The 19,761-nt window shown below is 44.1% G+C and overlaps 1 protein-coding gene across 5 annotated transcripts in view; it reads left to right on the top strand.

Annotated features, from left to right (window-relative positions):
* Window positions 1–19,761, top strand: part of fsd1l (fibronectin type III and SPRY domain containing 1 like) — an 87,977-nt gene that overhangs the window by 3,305 nt on the left and 64,911 nt on the right. For 4 of the 5 annotated variants that reach the window (XM_033017864.1, XM_033017863.1, XM_033017861.1 and 1 more), the window contains exons 2-3: window positions 5,405–5,500; window positions 16,765–16,896. In XM_033017864.1, coding sequence (XP_032873755.1) covers window positions 5,405–5,500; window positions 16,765–16,896 — 228 coding nt within the window. Of the gene's footprint in view, window positions 1–4,541; window positions 4,659–5,404; window positions 5,501–16,764; window positions 16,897–19,761 lie in introns of those variants that run through there. The other variant, XM_033017862.1, reaches the window with a different exon arrangement.

Genomic DNA, 19,761 nt, shown 5'->3' with positions numbered 1-19,761 from the left:
GGGCATCTACCACACACGGTGCCTCAGGAAGGCTGTCAGCATCCATAAAGACTCCTCACACCCTTGTAACGGACTGTTTGAACTACTTCCCTCCGGCAGAAGTTACAAGGCCTTCTATGCCCGAACCTCCAGACTCAGAAACAGCTTTATTCCCAGAGCTATAGCGGCTCTGAACCAGCCCTGCTGAGTGCCCCCCATCCTCCCTGGACTGTCTCCCTCAGATGGTAACGCCGCACAGTTTATTTATTTATTTATTTATTTTGACATCGGTTGGAAGCTGCATACTAAATCTCGTTGCACTGATGTGCAATGACAATAAAAGATATTATTATTATTATTATTATTATTATTATTATTATTGTCTTGGTTTTCCTGCAGACCCCCAAGTCTAACTAAGTGAAAGGCAATGAGTAGAGCATCCATTGTATCTGTACAGAACCAACCATATATGTTACTCCTTGCTATATCTAAGTATTATCCATACAGGAAGGTGAGGGTGAATGAGTTGGAGGTAGTGTAGGGAAAAACTGGATACTTGGCAGTGGCCCAAGAGGACTGAAATTAGAAATGAGGTGGGTGATTTTATTTTCTGATGTTAAATCTTGTGGTGGCAGAACGAAAGTGCTGTATCACTGTGGTGTACTAGCACTGCCCATTGTAATTAAATTTGAGTCGTTGGTTTGTAGTATTGTATGTAGTATAGTATGTTAGTCTTGACGGAAGATCAATCGTGAAATTAATTAATTAAAGTTTTTGGCCCTATTGGAGCCATTGTTATAGTGTGGGTTTACTTTGTATCATTCAGAAAAGCTCAAAAACTTGTATCAATACTCATATATTACAAGCTTGCTTCCAAATGACACAATATTACTTTTTCCAATGACTGTAAATGTTTTTTAAATATTTATGTACCTATGTGTTGACGCTTGATAAATATAGTCTCAGCAAATATTGTCACAGTGATGTGACTTGTAACAATGTTCTCCGTGTGACTGCATCGATTTCTTCTGGGAACTTGGGTGTCCTCCCACATTCCAACAACGTAGGGTTGTAGGTTAATTGGCTTCTGTACACAATGGAGTAATTTACAGATAATGGTAGATTCTGGGGGAAGTTGATTGGACTGCGGCAAAATTGTTTTAAAAAGGGATTAAACCAAGTAGTTGATTCTGGACTTCAGAAAAGGAAAGCCCAGGGTCCATGAATATTTCTTTATCGGTGGAGAGAGTCAATATCTTCAAGTTCCTGGGTCTGCTTATCGTTGCTCCCAGTATATTGATGCAATCGCAAAGAAACTTCATCAATTCCTCTACATCCTCAGAGGTATGAGTAGATTTGTCCAGTTACCAAATATTCTATCTAACTTGTACATGTGCATGATTGAGTGTATACAACCTGGTTTGGTAACTTGATCGTCCAAGAATGACAAGATCTACAGAAAGTGATGTACATTGCCTGGTCCATCACGGATATTGACTGCCCCACTATCAAAGGGATCTACAGGAAGCACTGGCTCAAGAAGCTAGCTAGGGGGCAGCACTGTGGCACAGCGGTAAAGTTGCTGTCTTACAGCGCCAGAGACCCGGTTCAATCCTGACTAGTGGGGTGTTTTTTAATGGAGTGTATGCATTCTCCTTGTGACCGAGTAGGTTTTCTCCGGGTGCTCTGGTTTCTTCCCACACTCCAAAGCCGCCCATGTTTGCAAGTTAATTGGTTTCTGTAAATTGCCCCTAGTGTGGGACAAAACTAGTGTATGGGGGTGATTGCTGGACTCGGTGGGCCGAATGGCCTGTTTCCGCGCTGTGTCTCTATCTCTAAAGTCTAAAATGTAATATCATCAAAGCCACACTAGTTACACTAATCTTGTTGCTACTTGGAAAGAATGTACAGGAGCCTGAGAGCTGCTACCTCCATGCTCAAGAGCAGCTTCTACCCGCAATGTTATAGAAAATTGTATTATATGGACAATTATGTCAATGGCGAGAAGGTGATTAGGGTCTGGAGAGTTTCAAACTTGCATTAGCAAAGCTGCAGGACTTTCAAAAATAAAGGTATTTTAAAGAATTACGTTTTTTGTTAGGTTGGAGTTTACATTGATTAAGTGAGTAATATTGCACGTGTCAATAACTAATTTTTCAATTTCCATGGCCTCCCAATGTAAAATTAGCAGTGTGTTCTTAAGAAACAAGTGTTTGATTACTGTGGGGCAGCTACATGGAAACATTTATTTTCCAATATAGATTTTATCCACTTGCCATTTCCAAAGTAACTTTCACATGGTTCACCAGTTCCAAATCAAGACTAATTCGGTCCATGTAATGCAAATAGTGTTCCCTAATTCATTGATCATGTTATATTCAATGTTTAATGGAAACCAACATTATAGCAGAACGTCAGATTGTTTATTGAATGTAGCTTGGGGGTTTCTGCTCATCCTATATAATTGGATCAGCCAGCCCCTAACAGTATGAATTGGCAAATAGATTTCCTCTTTAATAACTGTCAGCATAGGACCACCTCAAGACTAAGCTCAAGCTCCTGTTTGAATCCCCTGGTATAGCCTAGACCAGTGGTTCTTAACCTGGGGTGGTCGTGACCCCCTATGGGAGTCGTTTGGGGCTTTGCCGGGGGTCATGAAGGGGTCATAAATAACATAGAAAATAGGTGCAGGAGTAGGCCATTCGGCCCTTCGAGCTTGCACCGCCATTCAATATGATCATGGCTGATCATCCAACTCAGTATCCTGTACCTGCCTTCTCTTCATACCCCCTGATCCCTTTTGCCACAAGGGCCACATCTAACTCCCTCTTAAATATAGCCAATGAACTGGCCTCAACTACCTTCTGTGGCAGAGAGTTCCAGAGACTCACCACTCTCTGCGTGAAAAATGTTTTTCTCATCTCGGTCCTAAAGGATTTCCCCTTTATCCTTAAACTGTGACCCCTTGTCCTGGACTTCCCCAACATCGGGAACAATCTTCCTGCATCTAGCCTGTCCAACCCCCTAAGAATTTTGTAAGTTTGTAAGTAACATATCAATTTGTTGAGCCCATGTTTAGGAATCTAACAAAGGTACATACCACATACAGTATTTTGTTCGCGTGTGAGCGTACTGGTGCCAAAAAGGTTAAGAACCACTGGCCTAGACCCAGTTACTCCATCTTTAAATTTGTTTATGATACCACTGTTGTTGGATAGTGATGAGTCAGAATATAGAGGTAGATTGAAGGTCTGATTTAATGGTGCAAGAACAACAATCTTTCATCAATCGCTAGACCAAAGGGCTGATTGTTTACTTTGGTAAGGGAAAGCCAAGGATCCATGAACTTGTCTTCATCGGCGGGAAGGCAGTGGAGAGAGTCTACCGCTTTAAATTCCTGCACATGCATATCTCTGAAGATCTGTCCAGTGCCTAGAAGATTGAGGAGATTTGGTATGTCAACAAACAGGTTGTATCACAGCCTGATTCAGCAAGTTGGAAACCCAGGAGTGAGGAGTCTATAAAGTGGTAGACACTGTCCGGTCCATCACATGTACTGAACCTCCCTATCAGCAAAGCGATCTACAAGAAATACTGCCTCAAAGGCAGCCAACAACGCATATCAGCCTGGCCATGCTCTCATTTCACTCCTAGCGGAAAGAGGTGACCGGAGGCAGAAACTGTTCTCTTCAGGTTCACGAATAGCATCTTCCCAATAACCATCAGATTCTTGGAACACTGCACAATAACTTCAACTATGAACTTCTGTGGACTTTCTATGGCTGCACCGCGGACTTTTATTTTGTACTAGTACCGTTATTAATTTATTGGACGTGTATTATCTGTGTGTGCAGGCTTGGTACACTGCTACAAATAAGATTTCATTGTTCTGTTGTCAATGCTTCTGACAATGAAACACGCTTGACTGTTGAACTTCTTATACATCTTGTTTTTTTAATGTCTGAAATACACACAAAGCCTGTCTGTAAGGCCAGGTCCAAAAATAGTGCGTTCAATTTTAATTTTGGCATGAAATCCACTAGCCACAAATTTGGTGGATTGGCAGACTTCAAATATGTGACACTGGTAACTGTGCAACAGCAGTAAAGAGCTTCCAATTTAAGATTTATACTTGACTATTGGTTTGGATAGAATTTGATTTTTGGTAATGAGATGTGTGTATTCTTGGCACAAATGTACAGTGGTCTGCCCTTACTTTTGCCCAGCACTATAATAATATGAAGGTAGGAAGATTACTGAGGATGAGATTAGCAGTGTCAGTATTGATTAATGCAAGTCCAAGCTGTCCTTTTCACTATTCTGGGTAATGAATTTTGGGTGGTTGAGTCTCCATCTTATTCTTTTCTTCATCAACAAGCATGCTGGTGGGTAACAGATTGACTTTGAAAAGATAAATAAATGGAGCTAAGAGAAACGTCCATATGTATTATGTATCTGAACAAGATGATCAGACTCTTTATGTAGGTTAAAAAATGGGTTAGTAATTCTGAAGAACTTGGTTTTGTGAGATTTTTTTACTGACATTAAATATTTTCAGGATGTTACTGGAGACTGGGGTTGCAGTGCCTTAATTCCAATACTGTAGTTAAAGATCGCACCAGCATGTCAAAGGATGAGCTTGTTCTACTGCAGATTAGTTTTTACTGAATTTAATGGAGGTAAATTAATTTTGCATTTTCATTTTACCTTGCACATTGGTGGATTAGACAAGCTTACTGTGTTTTCAGATCCTAGGATGAACCCTAGTTAGTATTTATAAATCAAAGAATTCTTCACTGAGCGAAGTGCAGAGAGGCGAAAGTTCAATGTCAACAGTTAAGCAAAGAGCGATTAGATCGGAAGCCACAAAGGGTTGGGATTGAAATTTTGAAGCAAAAATTCAATTCTTGAATTCAAGCAATGGACTGGATTTGGAAAAGTAAGAGAAGAGAGATGAAAGAACATAAAGGCTGTAGATTTAAAAAAGGTGTATATTATAAAGTGGATGGCAGCTTGCCACGAGGACTGTAATCTTACAAATAGACATAATTTGCATTTGCTAAAGACATGAGATCTGCAGATTCATTTCTCAAAATTAGTCATCAGCTTCTTTTGTAGGCTAGGAGAAATGATAGAGCTATGCTGGACCTTGAGGATTGATGGTATAAAGCGAGAGCAAGAACATTCAACATTGGAAAATATTGTGCAATGTGCTGTGTATCATATAGTAATATGTGCATTCTGCATTAAATAGATACCCATTTGACATTTCTGGTGATTTTCATGCTAGACAATAAAGAGTAAAACGTATGGAACGTGTGGTTAATTCATTGTTGTTGAGCAGCGAGAGCAATAACATCGTAATAGTGCACATGTAGTGTGTGGTTTTGTTAGGTAGTTAACTTGTGTTTTTCTCTAATTACAGGAAGAATTGCAAAGGATAATCTCAACACTGGCAAACAAAGATGATGAAATACAGAATTTCATTGAAACATTAAATCACACTTTACAAAATGTTCAGGTAATACTCATGTTTAATTTTATACTAGCATTCTATCTTTGCTTTTGAAATGTACATTAACATACTTGCAGGTTTTGGTTCATTTAGGCCAAGAGTTCCCAACCTGGGGTAAATTCCCAAGGGGTAAATTTTGCCTACCCAGGGGGTAAATGTGTTGATTCTGGATTTGTACATATTTTTTCTCATTGACTGACTGTTTGGTTCTGGTATTGGTTTCTGTTCGTCATTAGTTGTTCATAAATAAAGTTGCGGTAAACGGGATGAAAAAGGTTGGGGACCCCTGATTAGACTTTTCTGCAGTCTCATTTCTTTTGTTTGACTGGCTATTCAGAAAGTTTTGTATATGCAGCCCACATGTATGAAATCTATTTGAAAGTTTAAAAAGTAAACAGGTGAGAGTAGTATACAGTGGTATCCTCAGGATTCAATATTGACGTTGCAATTTCAGAGATGTAGTGCAAAATATCAAAGTTCACAGATGACGCATTTAGAAATGTCAATGGAAAGAGATTTCAGAATGGCACAGGCAAGCAGCAGGTAAAGTTTACAGAAACATAACAAAAACATTCCAGCAGTTGAAGGTTGTAGACTGGACATCTCAGGATGAAATCAATAGCTTGGAAAACAATGGCTTAACATCTGTTGCCATTGTCACAATGTTCAAGAAGGTATGAGGATATGGCAGAGTTGGCGATAAGCTAATGTGATGCAAAGGTTGGTTTGCCAATGAACAACAGTTTAATTTTTAACAGCTGGTTTATTGTTCTTAACGCAAACATAAAATGCATATGCAGGACACTCAAGGTAAGCCAAAACCTGTAGAGCAAAGAGGTTAAAACTGGAAAAGTAAGAAAACACGTTTTATGCTACAGATTAGGGTGGGGTGATGAGATCAAAGCAAATATTAGTGATGGGGCAGAAAGCAAGTAAATCCAGATGATGTGTTGCCGATGCAGTCAGTGAGAATGTGATGATGGAGGAGGAGGTAAACAGAATGTGGAGGAGAAAAGGAAAATAAATACAACAGATGAGAAATACAACACATTGGAAATCTGAAATAAAGCTGAAAGTATTCGGGTTGGGTAACATCTGCCAAGAAAGGAAAAACTAAGCTAAATTTACAGTATTGGAGGGTGGCAGAATGCAGGAATCTTTTCTTGTGGGGAAAGTTTTAGGAGCTAATTAAAGATTTAGTGAGTGAGTTAGCAAAAAGTCAAGTTACCTAGGCATTGTCAACATGGTTTGGTGAAAAGGAAAGAGTCCAATTTATTAGAAGATGCTGCATCAAATGTTATGTATAAATGAAAACGTGATATAGATGGTAACCTGCTGGCTATGAAGAGACTGGGTGTAAATGGGCAAGATGGCCCAATGGATTGGCTCTGGTGCATCCACTTTGACAATTTATGTAAATAACTGAAGAGACCGGAGGTATTATTCTGAAATTTGTTAATGTACAATGATAGCTAATTTATGAAGGAGACGGGCTTCAATAGGTAGATAGGTCAAGAAATGGCAAAAGTTGAAAAAATGTGGAATTGGCCATTATTGTGGAAGTATATTTAAATGACAAGATTACAGAGGAATCTCGTCTACTGACTATTGGGAAGCTGATATTGCTACAGGAATTAAATGCAAAGGAATAAAATTAATATCAAGGGGATATTATGGGGATGTATGATCAGAATATAAAATGCAACTAGTTTCAAAAATCTAAACTGAGATTATTAAGGAATGAGAGGAGTTGATTGGAAGGACAGTAAACCCTTATTATTATGGACCACTTTATAATGGATTTCGGATATAGCGGATTGTCTCTTTTAAGATCACAGGCTGCTAGTTACACTGCAGAGATCATTGAAATTGACAAGCAATTGCTTTAGTATTTAGTATTGTTAGCTTGTACAGGTGCACAACCTTTTATCCGAAAGCCTTGGGACCAGACACTTTTCGTAATTCGTAATTTTTCGGCCTTCGGAATGGAAGATTTTTAGCGTAGATTTTAACGGCTAGCTCAGTGGTAGAGTGCTCGGCTCATATCCGCAAGGTCGCGAGTTTGCGCCTCGATCCCGGCAGTTACTCGGTCGCGAGTTTGAGTCTTCAATGTAGTTTTTTCTTGCAGAATAAATGTTTGTATGAAATGCAGTGTGTTGAATGAATTCCTGAATTTGTAAATGTGACCGCAGCATTGAATCACCTCTCGCACTCATGTCACCCTAGCGGGGCTACATGCCCTTAGGCGGCCTAGGTCGCGAGTTTGCGCCTCGATCCCGGCAGTTACTCGGTCGCGAGTTTGAGTCTTCAATGTAGTTTTTTCTTGCAGAATAAATGTTTGTATGAAATGCAGTGTAGGAGAGGTGTACTGACTGTGTGGGCAGAACTTTGGAAGTGATTGCCCACCAGTCTCAAAAGCCGCTGTGTCTCCCTGTCCCTGGGATAGCAGGGGGCGATCAAACAGCACAATACCCCCCTCCCCCTCCAACTCCAGAGGAATCCGCTCCCCGATGGGCCGCTACGGCGACAAGTGGCAGTTCGCCCACAGCCCGAGCTGCGCCACCCCAAGAACAAGACGTACCTTGCACACCATCAGCTTCTGCCCCTATGGGGAGCGTGTTCCTCTGGAGTTGGAGCGGGGCTGGGCTGGAGTTGCTGATCTGGGATCTCCGTGCTTGCAGTGGGCCTGGGGGTCGGTGTCCCGATGAGGGGGCGCAGCTCGGGCTGTGGGCGAACTGCCACTTGTCGCCGTAGCGGCCCATCGGGGAGCGGCTTCTGGTGGTCCTGACGTCTCCGGCCAGTTTGCAGTTTTCCTCTGGAGTTGGAACGGGGCTGGGCTGCTGCTGGCTGTGGGTCTCTGGGATCTCCGTGCTTGCAGTGGGCCTGGGGGTCCGTGTCCCGTTGGTCCTGACGTCTCCGGTGACTGGCTCTGACCTGCTGGCATCGCCGACGTGAAGACAGTGCAATGGGCGGGGAGCTGGAGAGGGGAGGGAAGGGATCACACACATGGCCGGGAAGCAGAGGGGTGTAGGTGGGGTGAAACTGAAGGGAGCGACAATATGCTGCTGCCTGCCCGCTGAGTTAAAAAGTTCCCACGCAAGACTCACGATACACAGTGTTTCGTGAGTCTACCGTGGGAACTTTTTAACTCAGCGGGCAGGCAGCAGCAGATTGTCAATTATTGACCCTCCCGCGCAATATACCCTCACCTTCTCTTTTATGAATGGGGATTTAGTTCCCCTTTCTTCGAGGACCGACCGGAGGTTCCGCTGTCATCTCTGTGGGCCGCCCTCGGTGAACGTCTTCAAGGACCTTTCTTCGAGGACCGAAAAAATGTCCGCTATTCGGAGCTTTTCGTTATTTGGATCTTCGGATAAAAGGTTGTGCACCTGTAGTAACAAAGATATTGACGATGTCGTCCACTGGCCCGCGGCCGAATCCCGGACTCGGGCCGCCGCCGCCAGAACGGCGTCTCAGCCACCGGAGCACCGTTCCAGCCCCGAGCCGGGTCGCCCTCACGTGAGCGCCGTTCCACCCTCGAGCCAGGCCGCCCTCACGGGAGCGTCTCAGCCCCACGCCAGGCCGCCCTCACGGGAGCGGCGTTACCCTCGAGCTGGGCCGCCCCCACGGGAGCGCCGTTACCCTCGAGCCAGGCCGCCCTCACGGGAGCGTCTCAGCCCCTCACGGGAGCGCCGTTACCCTCGAGCTGGGCCGCCCTCACGGGAGCGTCGTTACCCTCGAGCCAGGCCGCCCTCAAGGGAGCGCCGTTACCCTCGAGCCAGGCCGCCCTCACGGGAGCGCCGTTACCCTCGAGCCGGGCCGCCCTCACGGGAGCGTCTCAGCCCCTCACGGGAGCGCCGTTACCCTCAAGCCGGGCCGCCCTCACGGGAGCGCCGTTACCCTCGAGCCGGGCCGCCCTCACGGGAGCGCCGTTACCCTCGAGCTGGGCCGCCCTCACAGGAGCGCCGTTACCCTCGAGCCGGGCCGCCCTCACGGGAGCGCCATTACCCTCGAGCCGGGCCGCCCTCACAGGAGCAGCGTTACCCTCGAGCCGGGCCGCCCTCATGGGCGCGTCTCAGCCCCTCACGGGAGCGCCGTTCCAACCCCGAGCCGGGCTGCCCTCACGGGAGCGAGCCCAGGGCGAGTCCTGACGGGCTCTGCCTCCGGAGCCTCGAGGTCGCCAGCTCCGCCATTAGGCCTCAGCGCAGACGGAGGCAGAGAAGGGTGATACAAGAAAGTCGCATTCCCCCGAAGGGAGAGACAGAAAGCCCTGTTTCAACCCCCCACCCCCCCCCCCCCACACACATAACACAAACCTAAAAACCAAAAACTTAACTAAACGAAAAAAAACAATACAAAAAAGTAAAAACAAACGGACTGCAGGCGAGCCGCAGCCGTTCACCAGCGCCGCCACTTCTGTAATAATGAGGGTATACTGTTCTTTGAAAAGTATGACTACATAGTAGTGCTTGGTATCTGCAGAGATTTATTGTAAAACACCACATTTTAAGGCACAAACTTCAAAGAAAATTGGTTTAAAGATGTTATTGAATCAAAGATAGCGGCTCTTAAAGATAGTGGAGTCGGGGGATATGGGGAGAAGGCAGGAACGAGATACTGATTGTGGATGACCTGGAAAACAAAATTAGTTGCATTTGCAGAGGATGGGAGGGATGTTTAGGACAAAAGCAATATTTCTAATGGAGAGAGGCCAGACTATCATAGAGATGGATGGTGATAAATTAAACAAGACTATTAGAGTAAACAGAGGAACATCAAGTCTATAAAATGCAGTACTTTTGGGAATACCCTGCAGGTCAGGCCAGTGGGGAGGAGAAAATGAGCCAACATCACAGATGGATGATGCACCACTGACCAGTTCTGATACAGAAAACGTGAGTTACCTGAAATCGTTGAATTCAATGTGGAGGCTAAAATGTTGTAATGCATAATACCTGAAGGCTCCTCTTGCATTGGCACTCATAATAACAATGTAGGTGACCACTAACAGCTTTGAATGCAAAGAATTCAAGTGGAAAGCTCCGTGTAGCTTTTTTGGTTTGAATACAGTACTCTGTAAAACAGTTATCTAATCTGCACATGGTTTTTCCAATGTAAAGGAGTCTGCATTGTGAGCACTGAATGCAATACACTAGATTGGAAGAATGCAAATAAATTGTTGCTTCATCTGGAAAGATTATTTGGATTCCTGGATGAAGAACAGAGTGGCTTGTTTAAACAGAAAAACATACTAGGGAACTGCAAAGGAAATAGACTAGAAAGTTGAAGGGGGAGCGGAAGTTGCCTGGTGGTGAAATCTCATTGAAACTGGCAGAAATTGGGAAGGATGATCTGTTGGATGTGAAAAATGAGAACCAGGGGAATTCTATCCTTCCTCTACTGGGGGATGAGGTGTTGAGAAATAAATAAGATGTGAGTTAGGGCTCGCGACTGTAGGAAAGGACACCCATGATTCAGGAAGAAGGCATCTTGAAGATCTGTAGAAAGGCTCATCTCAGTAAATATTAGGATAGTAGAGATTGTAATCCTTATGGATGCAGGGTGGGAGGAAGTATGGTTGGGTTAGCTGTAGGCTTGTTTTGGATATTAGTTACAAAAATTCATCTCAAAGTTACTGTAAAGTCTCTTGAAGTTAAGATCTATTGAACCCATCATTTTTCAATTACTTCTTCCAATATCTCCGTAAATGAAGTAGTATATGGATGGTAATCTCTCAGCAGTCTTCTGAGACCATTCACATCCTTTCTGATGTTTTCTACCTAGAGCTGTCCATATACTCAAGCTGAAGTCCAACCAACAATGTATAAAACTCTACAAAATCTCTTTTGGATTTGTATTAATCCATAACTTATAAACCTAAATAATTACTATGATTATCAGAGGTGTACTTTAGAGAACACAGTTATTTTTTTCAAAAAAATTCTTAATTATTTTAACTTAAATATGCCATTTATGGTTTAAGTAAACCAAAACTCGTAATATTCCAAGTTGAGTCGCATCTATGGAGGTGAATCGATTAACATTTCAGATGTTTGATTGGATAAAGCCCCTGTGTACGGGGATCACTGGCCAGCGTGGACTCGATGGGCCTTTTTCCGCGCTGTATCTCTAAACTAAACTTAAAAGCTCCTTTTAAATACAGCAAGACCTCCTCATCTGTACTTCGAAATATCCTGTTTAACTGCCGTTCCATTTGAACACCTTTGCTACTCTGCCATCCATTTCATCATTCTATCTGTCTTGCAAAGTCTACTTCTCTTGCTCTAAGTAGCAGGCATATGTTGAGTGTTCTCTACAAGACTATCTTCCTTGCATTGTACAATAATTTGCGAAATACTGATGATGGTTTTGAACTTACCTGCCTGCTTTAAAATGGTAGTAACTGTATCTATTTTCCTAAAATGACCAAATACTGAACCGTATTGTTTAGCATAACTTGTCAATGCTGAGACTTTAAACTGGTTCTCCTGCTCCGTGGACTCTATTCTCCACCGTTCATTTTGCATGGTTTTTGAGCCTTCTAATTTTATAATTTTTAATATTTAAGTATTCACTTTATTGTCATTTCACTGAGTACTTGCATACACAGGAGAAACGAAAAATTGTTTCTCATCAGTTTTGTCATCAGTGCAATTAATAAAAACAGAAATAAATACTTACAAGTAAAAAATTATCATCTCTAAAATAGAACTAAAACAGTCATTCAGACAGAACAATCGATCCCTAACATAGGAACAATTTAAAGTGCTGATCAGTGGCTTCACCTTGACAGGTGACTAGCTGTCAAGGGGTTGGGGGGTGTGATGAAGCCGTATTTTAGTTAAAAATATAAGAAGATATTAAATTGGCTTCTGGGCTAGCTTACAGCTTATATTTAGTCTCAAATTAGGCTTGCCTCAGGTTGCGGGTGTGTGAGATAATAAATCCTATAACATTGTCTCCCAAGTGAGGAAATGACAGAGAAAGAAACAGCTAGTCACATCTTTGAAGTAAGATGCCATAAACCAAATGGCCTATGTTTATGAGGGACCAAATGACAGCGAGGAAGCAGCGAAAGAGCTAGGGTGATCTCTGTGAAGATAAAATGGCATTATCCAAATGGCCAATGTTTATGAAGGACGAGAGAGGAACCAGGGAAGTAGAAAGATAAAATGTCGTAAACCAAAGGGCCAATGTTATCTTGTAACATGTAAACAAAAGGCCTTTGATGTGATGCATTCTGTGGAAACCTTTTCCTGTACCTCTGACCATGACTAATGTCTGTGAAATGTGCTAAGGGGACAAAAAAACCCTATTTAAGGCAATGTAATTCTGTTGTTCAGAGAGGTGGACGGAGGACGGTCAAGTGTCTGTATTGGTCACTTGACTGGAATTCTCGCTCCCTTCCATCGGCCGATGTTAAGTAAAGTTTTGAACTGGTCTACCAAACAGTTTGTGTGGTGTCTGTTTATTAAGAAGCGAACCTGGTTTAGTAGTTAAGAAAAGTAGCTTTTTCATTGGCGTAGTTATGCAGGCCTCGCTGGGACCACATCAACAGCTGACTGTGCAAGAGGTTGCAGAGGTTGCCGGGATTGGAAGGGAGATAACTGAGCTCTATCGGCCCCCTTGTCAGACCGACTCCCTAGAAACTCCCGGGAACGTCTGTGATCCTTCAGCAGACATTGAATTGGTTCCCTGCCGAGGTTCTTAGAAGCAGACTAAGGTGAGACCAGTTGGCTTTATATGTTTTTTTTAAGAAGGGATTGTGTATGTATTTTTAAGACAGAATTGTGCATGTGTTTTTAAGAAGGGCTTGTGTATATTTTTAAGAAGGACTTGAGCGGTTTCTCTTTCTATCTCTCTTTGTTTTCTCTTTTTTATCTCTCTCTACTAAGGGCTCATCGGCCTCATTGAGACATCCGTGATTTGTCGGGTTGAGATACGGGGGGTGAGGTGTACGTCTGGCTTATTGAGACATCCGCAGAGTTGTCGGATTCAGAAATAAGTGGCGTTGTATATTAAAGATTTAAGAAGTCTGCCAGGTTGAGAAACAGGGGTCCCGGTTAGCGGGTCTGCTTCGTTGAGACACTTGGGTCGTATATTAAAGGGTTAAAAAGTCAGCCAAATTGAGAAACTGGCGTCTCATTAGCGGGTCGGCCTGGTTGATATATTTGGAACGATTCGGAATTAAGAAGTCTGCTTTCTCTCTCTCTCTTTCTTTCTATCTATCTATGGGGAATGCTCTGGATAACAGTCCAACATATGTGTTAATTGAATCCTAAGTATAATAAGAAATTTAGAATGTTAAGTTACAAGTTGACCAAACGGTTAGGGGATGAAGCCTGGCCAGTAGGGGGAACATGGAATGTAGAGACAATTATATGGGAAAGGAAGGCAGGAAAGAAATGGAAGAAAGGAATTAAAACATGGGACGCAGACACAGTGAAGAAGCATGAGGAGAGTATAGAGTTTGAAGTTGGATGGATGCTGTATGTAAGAAGGGGATAGAGTTAAGAAACAAGGATAGCACTCGGAAAGGATGGAACGTATTGCAACTGGAATGCCAGTGGGCAGAGGAACAAGAGAAAATAATTAAAAGACAGACAGGAGATCTACATTCCCAGGTTGGAGGAGTTTTTGCTGGAAACCAGTGACCAAGGCCATAAAAGCTATACGATGATGGTGCTGGGACAAGAAGAAATTGAGACTGTATTGAAAAGAACAACCAAGTGTTGCTAACAACATGAACTGCTGTAAAGTTTGAAGATCATCGTCGCTGGATACATTTGATTGACTGTGAACAGTTTGTGGAAACAAGGACGATGGGCTATTGATGCTCCCTTTATTCTGGGGTGGCCCAGCCCACATGGACTGAACTTTCTTCAGACTGGCAAGCTTGTGGACTAACCCACATTCAAAGGATGGTACACACCTTTTAAACAAGATTGAAGTCAAACATGACAAGCGCAGCAAAGATAACCTGACTACAGACAGTAAAAGATCTGCAAAGGCCAGTTAAATCTACCTGTTTTTGCCACAACCAAGGCACTGGTGTATATTTAGGAAACAGTATATTTGTGACAGGGCATTGTTATGTTGCAAATGCAGTGCCACACAAGAGAAGCATGAACCAGTTACACCAGCACACGGGGAAGCCCAATAAAGGCTGAACAATTTTTATGATCCTTTTCCTGTGCTATTAGTGTCATGTCTGGGGGAGGTTGGTGGCCATTTAAAATGTTTGGAGGGACTTGTGGAACGATTGTCCACTATGAAATGATTGTGTTACTAGTGTACTATTAATTTGTCTGATGAGATGCTTATGGTCTTTCGTATGTACTCAGCAAGGACTGTAGTTGTTATCAAAATTTTGATAAAAGGATGGAATGATGAAGCCGAATGTTAGTTAAAAATATAAGAAGATATTAAATTGGCTTCTGGGCTAGCTTACAGCTTATATTTAGTCTCAAATTAGGCTTGCCTCAGGTTGCGGGTGTGAGATAATAAATCCTATAACATTGTCTCCCAAGTGAGGAAATGACAGAGAAAGAAACAGCTAGTCACATCTTTGAAGTAAGATGCCATAAACCAAATGGCCTATGTTTATGAGGGACCAAATGACAGCGAGGAAGCAGCGAAAGAGCTAGGGTGATCTCTGTGAAGATAAAATGGCATTATCCAAATGGCCAATGTTTATGAAGGACGAGAGAGGAACCAGGGAAGTAGAAAGATAAAATGTCGTAAACCAAAGGGCCAATGTTATCTTGTAACATGTAAACAAAAGGCCTTTGATGTGATGCATTCTGTGGAAACCTTTTCCTGTACCTCTGACCATGACTAATGTCTGAAATGTGCTAAGGGGACAAAAAAACCCTATTTAAGGCAATGTAATTCTGTTGTTCAGAGAGGTGGACGGAGGACGGTCAAGTGTCTGTATTGGTCACTTGACTGGAATTCTCGCTCCCTTCCATCGGCCGATGTTAAGTAAAGTTTTGAACTGGTCTACCAAACAGTTTGTGTGGTGTCTGTTTATTAAGAAGCGAATCTGGTTTAGTAGTTAAGAAAAGTAGCTTTTTCAGGTGTGTGTGTGTATGGGGTGGGGGACACAGTCTGTTAACCATTTCAAAGGTTATTTTATTAGTCACATACACCTAGGTGTAGTGAAATGCTTCTTGCCAATGCAGCACATAAAGAAAGAATACAAACATAACAATAATAAAGAAATGTAAACATAAAAACATCCCCCCACAATGGCTCCCACTGTGGGGGAAGGCAAAATGTCCTGTCCCCATCCCCAGTTCACCCATAGTCGGGCCTATTGAGGCCTCCACAGTTGCCTCTACGGAGGCCCGATGTTCCAGGCCGTTCTCGCCGGGTGATGGTGCTCCGGCGTCGGGAGAATCCTCACAGCAGCTTGGGACACCTGGAACGGCTGCTTCCCTTACCGGAGACCGCGGCTTCCGAGGCCAACAAGGCCGCGCTGGATGGAGCTCCACAACTGGTGATCTCGCTGAGAGATCCCAGGCTCCCAATGTTAAAGTCAACGCCGCTGGCCGCTCCACAGACCTGCAGCTCCGCGATGTTTCATCGGCGGTCTCAGCTCACCGGAGTTCCAGCGTGGCGACCCAGGCAAGGCATCGCCCGCTGCTCAATAGCGCTCCAGCGCTGTGCCGCCGCCGAAACCGAGGTTCTGGGCGGTCCCCTCAGGAAACGCCGCTCCAGGCCCGCTGGTAGGCCGCGAGGACGGGTCGAAATTGCAGCCCGGAGAAAAGCTGCCTCTCCGACCAGGTAGGAGACCCTAGAAAGCAGTTCCCCCCCCACCCCTCACATAAAGGCTAGAACTCCTAAAAACAAAACACTGAAAAAGGTGAAAAATAGACAGCTGCAAGCTGGGCAGCCATACCACACAGGACGGCGCCCCCTAGACTGCCTTGCAGCTCCCAAACCAGGAAGTGATGCCGTAGGTCAGTATGCTTTCAATGGTACCCCTGTAGAAGGTGGTAAGGTGAACAGTGGGGAGACCTGCTTTTCTGAGTCTCCGGAGGAGGTGGAGCCGCTGCTGTGCTCTTATTTTTCTGTCCCGTATTTTTAGACCTTGTATATAAAAAGAAGCTTGGCAGTTCCTAATTTTTCTGTCCCATATTTTTAGACCTTGTATATAAAAAGAAGCTGGCTGTTCCTAATCTTTCTGATTCATAGTAATCTACAACATTTTGTCTTGTTTACTATATAACAAAAATATGATTTTTAACTTTCACATTTCATGGCAGATCAATACTGCCAAGGTGCTGTTAGACTTGGAGCAAGAATTTGGTGCTCTCCAGACCACCCTGGATGAAATGAAGGACAGTATGGCAAACAAAATTAAACAAGAACAAGCATACAAAAGTCAAGAACTCCAGGTAAGAGATATGCACCCATCATGGGTTATGCCTATGTTGTTGTAATCGACTGCAAGAAATACATTTTTATCAGGGTACATTGTGTTAAATTTTATACACAATTTTATTCTTGTATCTTAATTATATCTTTTATCAATTCAAACTGCTAATTTGGAAACACTATCATGTTGCCCTTAATTTAGCGTTTCTTTGTATTCAAAGTTATAAAGATGAATTATAAATTCAAAGCACCTATTTCAACCATTAACAACCTTTTTGACAAATTTGTTGATGATTTGTAAGTTGAGCACAGTTTGACTCATTTGTCAGCTACCTATGAATGACCTGAACAAACTGATGGCAGAGGCATGGATTTTATTCAGTAAGAGTAGAGAATTTACAGATACTTTGAGTTATGTGCGTTTTATGAAAATGCACATAAAGTGCATACTTAGGCACTTTTATATAGTCACAGTCAATGCTTAAATGCAATCAAATAATAGAATCATAGAAAGTTTATAGCCATAGCGATATTCAACACAGAAATAGATCCTTCAGCTCATCAAATGCACTATCTACCACCCATTTTTAAGTTAATATTCCATTACTTTGCTCCTGGATATTTTAGTTGCCAAAATTATGATCAAGATGGACATCACTGCTGTCCATGTGCTGTTGACACACTGAAGCTCCCCTTTTGGTTGTAAGTGGGTCTTTTAGGCCTTCCACGTTGATTTTTTTGATGCACTTTGTTGTTGTCATAGTTTTGGAGCCACATTGATGAAGATAACATACTATGGTCCATGATAAGAATGGGCATATTTGCCATCTCGTTTTGACAAAGATATAATCTAATGTGTCTGCCACCTGCTGTGTCCTAGTGGTGTTGCTTTCCTTCTTGCTTGAATGAAGCTAATCTACTGGACCAATGGGTTACCTCAATCTCAGTGGTAAACTGCAGTGGAAATTATAAGAAAATTGAACAACTTTGTAATATGGTTAACTCAAGAACATTACGGGTGTCACACACTGGCGCAGTATGATGCGAAATCAGGCCAGCATAGTGAGCTAATTCAAAGGTCATGTTAGGAGAGGCAGTAATCAGATTAGGACAGTGTTTAGGTTGTAAGGTATAGCTAGCTGAAGTAAAGGTAAACAGGATATTGGTAAACCAGGCTTACCTTTAATGCCTGGGGGGGGCGCCATTGGGCATTCCACTGCAGGCACGTCTTTCCAGCACGGCCCGCCTGCATTTCCACCAGACGCCAGCAGAGGGGGTTGGTGCTATTAGAAACATAGAAAATGGGTGCAGTAGGCCATTCGGCCCTTCGAGCCTGCACCGCCATTCAATATGATCATGGCTGATCATCCAACTCAGTATCCTGTGCCTGCCTTCTCTCCATACCCCCTGATCCCTTTAGCCACAAGGGCCACATCTAACTCCCTCTTAAATATAGCCAATGAACTGGCCTCAACTACCTTCTATGGCAGAGAATTCCAGAGATTTACCACTCTCTGTGTGAAAAATGTTTTTCTCATCTCGGTCCTAAAAGATTTTCCCCTTATCCTTAAACTGTGACCCCTTGTTCTGGACTTCTCCAACATCGGGAACAATCTTCCTGCATCTAGCCTGTCCAACCCCTTAAGAATTTTGTAAGTTTCTATGGATTACCATCGTCGTTGGGGAGCTGCAGCCAGGCAATGTCGCTCACCCTGTTCATTCCCGGGAAACGAAGGGGCCGGTCATCAGTGATTCCTTCAGAGGCCGGCAAAATTCATCGCGTCTTCGCCTGGGATCGCCGCACTGGAGGTCGATTCCTCGTGGACACTGGTGCGGAAGTGAATGTTTTGCCTCCCTCCATCGTTGACATCCGTGTTGGCAAACGGCCCCCCCCCCCCCTCACCGCGGCGAACGGGAATGCTATTCGCACCTACGGGTTTCGCACCATCTCCCTCAATTTTGGCCGCAGCTCCTTTTCGTGGAAGTTCGTCATTGCCGACGTTTCCCAGCCGCTGCTGGGCGCCAACTTCCTTCGAGCCCATTCACTGCTCATGGATGACAAGCGGTGGCACCTGATGCACTCCGTCACGCTGGAGCCGGTCTTCCTCCGCATTGGTGATCCCGTATCACGTCCTGATGGCCGCCTGTCGTCCATGGATGCGACTTTCGCTCGCATCCTGGCGGATTTTCCGGACATCCTTGAACCCCACTTCTGCTCCTCCACCCCCAAGGACGGGGTGGAGCAACATATCCCTACTACCGGCCCGCCTGTGCACGCCCGGGCGCATCATCTCGCGCCAGACAAGCTTCGTCTGGCACGGGAGGAGTTCCGCCTGATGGAGGCGATGGGCATTGTGCGTCCCTCCGATAGCCCATGGGCGTCACCACTCCACATGGTCCCCAAGGCGGATAGGGGCTGGCGCCCGTGTGGGGATTACCGTTGCCTGAATAATGCAACCGTCGCCGACAGGTACCTGGTCCCGCACATTCAGGACTTCAATACCCATCTGGCCGGAGCATCGGTATTCTCCAAGGTGGACTTCGTGCGGGGGTACAACCAAATTCCGGTCCGCCCAGACGATATCCCGAAGACGGCCATTATAATGCCATTTGGACTATTCAAATTTGTACGGATGCCGTTTGGGTTGAAGAACGCTGCGCAGGCATTTCAGCGGCTTATGGACTGTGCGCCGCGGCCTGGACTTCGTCTTCGTATACTTGGATGACATACTCGTGGCCACTCGCTCGCGACAGGAGCATTGCATTCATCTCCGTCAGCTGTGTCAGCGCCTCAGCAATTTTCGTTTGTCCATCAACTCGTCCAAGTACCGTTTCGGGATGACTGCTATCGGCTTCCTCGGCCACCACGTAACTCCACAGGGGGT

Source organism: Amblyraja radiata, chromosome 3, assembly GCF_010909765.2.
Source record: "Amblyraja radiata isolate CabotCenter1 chromosome 3, sAmbRad1.1.pri, whole genome shotgun sequence".
Classification (NCBI taxonomy): domain Eukaryota; kingdom Metazoa; phylum Chordata; class Chondrichthyes; order Rajiformes; family Rajidae; genus Amblyraja; species Amblyraja radiata.
The sequence above is the reverse complement of the archived record's forward strand: the minus strand, read 5'-3'. Positions and strand labels throughout refer to the sequence as shown.